This window comes from Amblyomma americanum, chromosome 1, assembly GCF_052857255.1.
Source record: "Amblyomma americanum isolate KBUSLIRL-KWMA chromosome 1, ASM5285725v1, whole genome shotgun sequence".
NCBI lineage: Eukaryota > Metazoa > Arthropoda > Arachnida > Ixodida > Ixodidae > Amblyomma > Amblyomma americanum.
The window spans coordinates 318,966,218-318,973,854 of record NC_135497.1 but is presented as its reverse complement, the minus strand read 5'-3'; the positions used below and the strand labels follow the sequence as shown (position 1 = coordinate 318,973,854).

The window sequence follows — 7,637 nt, the reverse complement described above, 5'->3', positions numbered from 1 at the left end:
ATTGGCTTGATGAAATCAAGTAGTTTTTCAGTACGATTTAGTAAAGACGGTATTTGGAACGGTACATTTTGCCTACCGTAGTTTGTCCTGACTATAGGGATTTTTCTGCTATGTGTGCGGAAGTAGTACTCTGCAGTAGGGATTGCTGCCCTGCAAAAGTTCTGGTTCTGAACATGTCGCAAGAGCCTATAGCAGTATAACTGGTTAGCCTTTATCAGGGAATACTTTCTGAATAATGGATCTGCCGGTAAATATTGTGGTTGCCCGTGGTAGTTTTCAAACATGCGCAGGACTCGTTTCTGTAGAGTAATCAGCTTGTGAAAATTGTCCTGCGTGGTTTTTTCCTAGATTAGCGAGCTGTAAGACATTCTGGAGTAGAGAAGCGTATAATATAAGATTCTAAGCCATTGTGGTACCAATGGGATAAGTTTAAAAAGACAACCTACTGCCTTACTTAACTCGGCCGCCAGTTTCGACACGTGAACATTCCATGACAAGGTGTCCTGAAACCACACACCCAAAAACTTGTGTGTTGTGTTTGTGTTCGCATATCAGTGCAGCAGTATTTGCGTAGCAGTTCTACGGCACCATAGCAGGAAAACCTAACACTTTTCGGCTCACCACAACAGCTCGCTTAGGTGCAGACGCGTGCATTTTCTCCGGAAAGGAGGGGGTCGTGGGGTGGGAAGAGGCATGCTACGCACTCCTGCTCGGTATGCATAAAAAACGCCTTAATCATTCGGATTATGATCACGGTAGTGTTAATATTCCGTTCCTGTTGGATTCCTGCCTAGCCACCACTCATTTAACACATTCCATTTCACCAAGCAGAAATTTAGCGATTAAAATAAAGTAGGCACAAATCCATGCCGAGAAACAAGAACTAAGGCGTTGGAATCGCTGCCGAAAATCTTTAGTTAGTCTGTAAAAGAACAAATTTCAACAGCATGCACCTATAGTGCGGTGACTTGACGCACTAAATATCCGCCCTCAGTTCAACAAGTAGGCTAACAGGCAAACAAAGAGAGCCATTGAGTCCCCACGGCAGCTCCATGCAAGCGATAGCATCAACTGGACATATATGAGCAGCAAAAGTACTCTCCTTGTGCTGCTTTCAATAATACTTTACGGAAAGAAATCACATGTACCTGTGCGGAAGGCGCCATTTTTAAGAGTGAATGTGGTCATCAGAACAGCACATGAGCCCGGTCTCCTGTCACCTCAAAGTGACGATTTACTCAGTGGCCCAAAGGAAGCCTACACTGTTACTGCTAGGAGCACCCGCGTTTTGAGCGAAGCTCAGTTTAGCTCACTCTAATATTCGCTTATAATTTACATTTCATCTTATTGCAATTGCATATTGGGGTTAAATGGGGCTGCCACACCAAATATTAGCGGAAACAAGCGGTACGAGAAAGAAATCACATGTACCTGTGCGGAAGGCGCCATTTTTAAGAGTGAATGTGGTCATCAGAACAGCACATGAGCCCGGTCTCCTGTCACTTCAAAGTGACGATTTACTCAGTGGCCCAAAGGAAGCCTACACTGTTATTGCTAGGAGCACCCGCGTTTTGAGCGAAGCTCAGTCTTAAGCGCACTCTAATATTCGCTTATAATTTACATTTCATCTTATTGCAATTGCATATTGGGGTTAAATGGGGCTGCCACACCAAATATTAGCGGCAACAAGCGGTACGAGAAAGTCGCGGAATTAAAACAGAAAACACAGCGCAACCGAACGACTGGAAAGAAGTCGACAACAAAATGCACTGACAAGAATCTAATTGTTGTAATCGGGGTTTCATGTTCTTCATACCTTCTCCTCTTATTTCCCTATATAGTTTCAACTGGCCGAATAAGGTATCAATATACAACCAGCGGGTTGGGTCGTCAACTTCTCTCCAGTCTTGTGGTAGCGCTGTGCTTTGTATTCTTCAAAAGGTCCACCAGCTTACCCAAATTTCCCTCTTAACGTAACAAAGGCAATATAATACATTCTCTTACTCTGGCGTGAGAAGCTCATGAACGAAAGTTCGCCTGCTCACGTCTTCGAGGGCAGTACATCAAGTGCAAGCTCTAGTTGTGAGCTTTTCATTGACCAATGATGCGATCTTTGTTTTTGAGCTCATCACAGACGTCGCGCTGCATCTATAGGCATTTGCATTTCCCGTTAAAATTATTTGCGCTTTTATCGCATCATTGCTGCTAATATTTGCAGCACAAAGTTTCTATAAGAAAGTAAACATCACGACGCTAGATATTTTTTTGCGCGTGTATGTGTTCTGCTTCTTATTGCCGGACGACCTCTCGAGGATAAAACAGCTATTTCCTGTCTAAATGGTAATTGGATTCATTCCCAGGCGCCTTCTTTTTTTAGGTTTTTATTTTTTATTGAGCGCCGGAACTAAATTTTTTCCACAAACTCTACTGCAATGAGGATAATTCTTGAAATTGCAGTCCTCCGGTGTCTTTCTTCTGCATTCTCACTTAGCAGAGAAAGGTGACGAGGGATGCTTCATTGAAATAAACTCTCAAGATGTGGAGTATCTCTTGGGCAAGCGACGAAAATCACCTGCGGCCGTCGAAGCTAACGTCATTGGTAAGTCATTACTGTCGTATACTGGCAAAGTGAAATAATTTCGAAACGGCAAAGCTACTCCTAAAAGCAGAATAGATGGCGGCAGCGTTTCTTCAATGGCGCTGCTACTGCACCGAAATGATTTCAGCTCTACCACATCTCAGATGGCTGAGTAGGACTTTTTCCAAGGGGAGTGTTCTTCATTTTGTCCTTTGCATTGAACGAATGCGTACCATTTGAGTGTAATGTTTCCGGCCACTTCGCGAGAGACGAGATTTTTCGCGCGGGTCTGGTAAGTATCGTTCCCGGTAAGGCGCCTTAAAGGGGCTCTGAAAGGGGCTGTAATAAAGTTGCAGTGTGCCTGTGATGTTAAAGAACGCCGCTTCACGAATATCCTCCAACAAGAATTTTTTAATGCGCTTTGTAGAAGGTCGAGTTATCTGTATTAAAAAAATTGAATTTAAGCATCGCCAAACCTTTTTCTCTCGTCTCGTAACTTTTTCTATGCTGGAAGGTCGAGGCTTCTCCGCCGGCCCCGCCGCCGGGGAGGAGGGGGGGGGGGGGGGCTTTCTGACCCGCCGGAGATACGTACGACGCTTATTGGCTGCGGCCAAGGTAACTGTCTGACGTCTGAAAGACTCTAACCAATAGCCATCAACGAACTGATATACGCAGGAGCAGTGCGGCGGAGAATAGTGCCAGCATGAAAAATTCGCCGGAAAGGGCTCACTACTTTCACGCGTGATTATGGGTTCTCAGCGGCACGCAGAGGTGTATTATTTGGCTCAGATTTTCATAACGACACAATGCAGTGATTGAGCGCGTTGATGTGCTCTCCTCGGAAGTTGTTTAAGAGCCCCTTTAATGCCTCTCTCGGGGCTATGTTTCTCTCGGGGCTATGTTTGGCTGTGTTTTCGTGCCAACATGCAACCTCACTGACGATGAGTAGCCCACTGGATGGGAAAATCCGACTGGCGCTCAAAAGCTCTTTCCTCCATGCTTCCGCGTCACAATCTGTATATAAGCTGGTTAGCACCGCCAGCTAAACACAGTTCCTGCCTCTGGGATCTGACAAGAACGGTAAGGCGTTTGAGATGCTTCAGATTTTCTTCGTTATCTCCGTATATCGCGTTATCAGATTTCCTATGTTATGGTCATGGAACGCATTAAGATATGGAGCGCAGTGAGATTGTATTATAAAATTCTAAACTAGCTTGACGTAATTGCAGTGAGAGAAAGCAGGCTTAGGTTTATGCTGGCATGCAGGCACAAATAATTCCTTTAATTAGGTGTTTTTGCTTTTTGTCGCAGAGCAACAATTAGGCGCGCTATGCGGTGCTGGCAATCATTTCTGTTCCATTGTTGTACGAAAAAAATATGGGAATTGTTCGTCCAGATTTCTTGTTCATCCTTTTTCTACTAGAATTTTTAGGAGAAGTTCGTCGCCTGTGGAGAAGCTCACACTTTCTTAAAATAATTTTCACTACCGGCTTTGAAAATTGATGAAAGAGCGCTGCAGTTTCTCCCTAAACTATCGAGCGAAAGCCGTTAGCCATAGTAAAGCGCTCAGGAACAAGACAACTAGCATTGCTTATATTTCAAAGACTGCTTTAACCTTTCCAACAAACCTGTGCACAAACACTCGTTACGAGAACGCTGGCGGCGGCCTGTCTGATGGCGGCTGATGGCGGCCTGGCAGTCCACCATGAAAATCTCAGCAGGGAGGACGCTGACGCAGAATGTCTGGCCGTGAATGGCGTGTACAGCCGGCTACCGTCGCAGTAAAAAAAAAACGCAAAACAATTACGCAACACCCGAAATCCTTTCCCTTGTATCAGGGCCTGTTACTTTCCGATAGAAATAACTTTGCAGGAGAGAGGAACTTGGTGGCTAGTTAAATTGACGTGCCTCGTTCAACATGCTGGCAGAAAATATCTGCTTTAGAGCCCGTTATGTAGAGTAGCTAAAGCAGGAAACGGCCACCTTGAAATCCCTTTAGATTGTATTTTGCCATGCTATAGTATTATTCTGGTATGAAAGAAACACGAAACACAGAACTCTTTATTGCGGAGACCAAAAAAAGAGCTCCCTTGCTTACGACCTCAAGCCAAGGCAGCACCTGAACGATATGCTTGCTGAGATAAAGCAAAAAAACAGCACAGAATACTGACTTGGCCGCAGCCAACAGAAATACGTTCACATAGGCTTTCGTAAAGAAATTCTCTGAGTATAGCAGTACAGCTCAACTACTTCGTGCAAGCTAGAAAACGTTCTTAATTCCACGCAACTCCTGCGTCTCAAAGGTCTGCGGGTATGTGTGCAGTCTATGCACGACCAAATGTACGATCCTTTTTCGAAGTCCATCGACATCACTGGCAGTGTTTTGCTTAGAGGTCTTAAAGCAAAAAAAAACTAGAAATATATTCACCATGCTGTGAATTTTGATTTTTAAATAACGGGCAAACTATCTTGATTAGTGTATCAAAACTGTAATGAGGTCCGTCTTACAATCTTTCACTAGCGTGCCCAGATCCCTGTGCCGGGCTTCATTACTTGCACATTGAAATATTCTGGCTAGTGCTGCACTGGCACGGCGCATATTTAACACCGAATCTAAGGGTGTACAAAGACGCTTGCAAATTGTGAAGTGAATCTCAATCTATGTACAGCGGCCCGCAGAATTTTGCAGCACACAGAAACAACACTATAAACCAACTCCCTCGCTTCCTGGATGGCCAGGCTGTCACGCGCAGACTGCGTAAACTGCAAAACATACGCTTTGTTGCGCAGCCAGGAAATGACTCTTTTCACGCCTCCTGTGTTATGAAGATTAGTGAGGTATTGAATGAAACTTTCTAAGAGTAAAAAGTGACGTAAATTCTTTCATGCATCCATAGTGCCTTACGTCAGTCGACTCGCGCCAATGACATTCAAGCTAAAATGAAGGTCCTGGCCATCGTTCTCATCTTTGTTCTGGTTGCTGGTAAGTCGGTCCGTATTAATAGGAATACTGGTGCATATTAGTAGGCGGTTCGGTTTGGTTTGGTCTTAGGGGGTTTAACGTCCCAAAGCGACTCAGGCTATGAGGCACGAGGTAGTGAAGGGTTCCGGAAATTTATACCACCTGGGGTTCTTTAGCGTGCACAGACATCGCACAGCACAAGGCCCTCTAGAATTTCGCCGACATAGAAATTCGACCGCCGCGGCCGGGATCGAACCCTTGTCTTTCGGGCCAGCAGCCGAGCGCAATAACCTCTCAGCAACTGCGGCGGCTGAGTAGTAGGCGTTTCTTTGACTTCTGGCTCCTTGTGCTGACGCAGTAAAAAATGGGAAACATCTAGCCACACAAACATCCTGGTTTATTTCACTAAATGCTGCTACTCTATGGTTCTCTCTTTATATCGAAGCACATTCACGAAAGTGAATGTGTTGTGAATACTTATTTTAGAAAAGCTACAGAGGAAAAAAAATGTAATTTTTCTATTTCAATTGGAAGTCGACCTTACCTTCCGATTATATTAGTGACCTTACTGAAACATACTTGATACCCTGCTCGCCGTATTGGGAAGATGCAATGCAGTTGGAAGCTATAAAATGAGCGCCTTCGAAGAAAATGCGTTGGCTATATGTTGTTCTCGGCGGTCATAGAAGCGCTTTGATTTTTTTAATTGCTACGCAGGACTCGTCGGCACCGTGGTTGCTCAGGATGATGAAGGAGCAGTTGCGCACGTTCGAGTCCGTGAGTATACTTTCAGGACTGGTTTGTGTTTGTAAAAAAAGTGTATTTTGTCATTTTTCTTGCTTTGAAATCGTTTCAGAGCGCGCTCATTGCGACTGCTGTTGCTTAGCCAGTGAGGTCAACACATGAAGAACGAAGCTCTTTTTCTTTTTTTTTCTAGGTCGAGGCTTCGGCTGCCCATTCAACCAGGGCGCTTGCCATCGCCACTGCCGTAGCATTGGCCGCCGGGGAGGCTACTGCGCGGGGGCCTTCAAGCAGACATGCACTTGCTACCGCAGATAGATAAAGGGCGACAGTATTTTAAACCTCAGAAAGTGGTCGTTCTCTCTCTGAAAAGAAACGAAGGTTCCTAAAAAAAGTTTTTCAGCAAGCGTTCAAACAGGCTGTCCGCAATCGCAGCCTCGCGGCGAAGACCTTAAAACTGGCGTTTCTGCTTCAGTCAATCTGCGGAAAATATACTAAAGAATGTCTTGTCGGTGTATTTTGTCATGTTTTAATAAAAGATGCGGAGATATGATTTCCGCACGAGTGATTGCATTCGACACAGGACTTCATTCGGCGAGCACAATCGTGCCGCCTGCCGCCATATTTAAGGAGGCTGTACTCCTGCCGACAAGGCTTGTGTTCAAAGTGGGAAATATTTTTCTGGCTTGTCGAGGCAGCCTGCTCGCTCCGTATTCATACAAGGTGTTTCATCTAAGGTTTTAAACAATCTTTAAAAAGAGGCTTTCTGAGTTAGAAGTGCGCTTTTTTTGGCATAGCATGGTCAGCGTTATGGCGCCCCCTATAACAGATATAAGACGTGCTAAATGTCAGGCTGGTTGGCTAATATTGAATAGTTAAATTTTTATCTCGTACTTAATTACTGAGAGGCGTGTAGACCATCGTTAGCAATATCCGTATCAGTTATTTGTATTTTGAAAACGCGGTTACCCTTGGCGTTGTGGCTCAAAAATGTTTGGCTATTTCGACGCGTTACGTGAACTGGAGAGTTTACTTTGGCTGCAAGCTTCTCGAAAGCTCATGCATTTTGGTGCAATGTAGCCAGAATTTGTTGGGCCATAGCACCGAGGGTAACCGCGTTTTCTATATTCTAAAAACAGTTATGGACGGGTAAATAGACTGGACGGGTATCTAGTGAGTGGACGAGAACGAAGCGTGGCCGGAAATTTGAAAATATGAAATGGTTGCCGGGATGGAACGAGGGTATAATCAGAGTTAATCGATAACCAATCAATCAAGTGAACCAGAAAACAACCATAGCGCAAAATTTGAAAGACGACCAGAGTCCAGGAGGCGTCAACGCTTTCGCATTCTTCC

At 44.8% G+C, this 7,637-nt stretch overlaps 1 protein-coding gene across 1 annotated transcript; it reads left to right on the top strand.

Moving 5' to 3' along the window:
• Positions 1-3,639: 3,639 nt before the first annotated feature.
• On the top strand, positions 3,640-6,847 carry LOC144115392 (4 kDa defensin). The gene is made up of 4 exons (XM_077649765.1): positions 3,640-3,658; positions 5,476-5,561; positions 6,258-6,317; positions 6,478-6,847. The coding sequence occupies exons 2-4, from the start codon at positions 5,519-5,521 to the stop codon at positions 6,597-6,599; spliced, it is 225 nt and encodes a 74-aa protein (XP_077505891.1). The 5' UTR covers positions 3,640-3,658; positions 5,476-5,518; the 3' UTR covers positions 6,600-6,847.
• Positions 6,848-7,637: the final 790 nt, after the last annotated feature.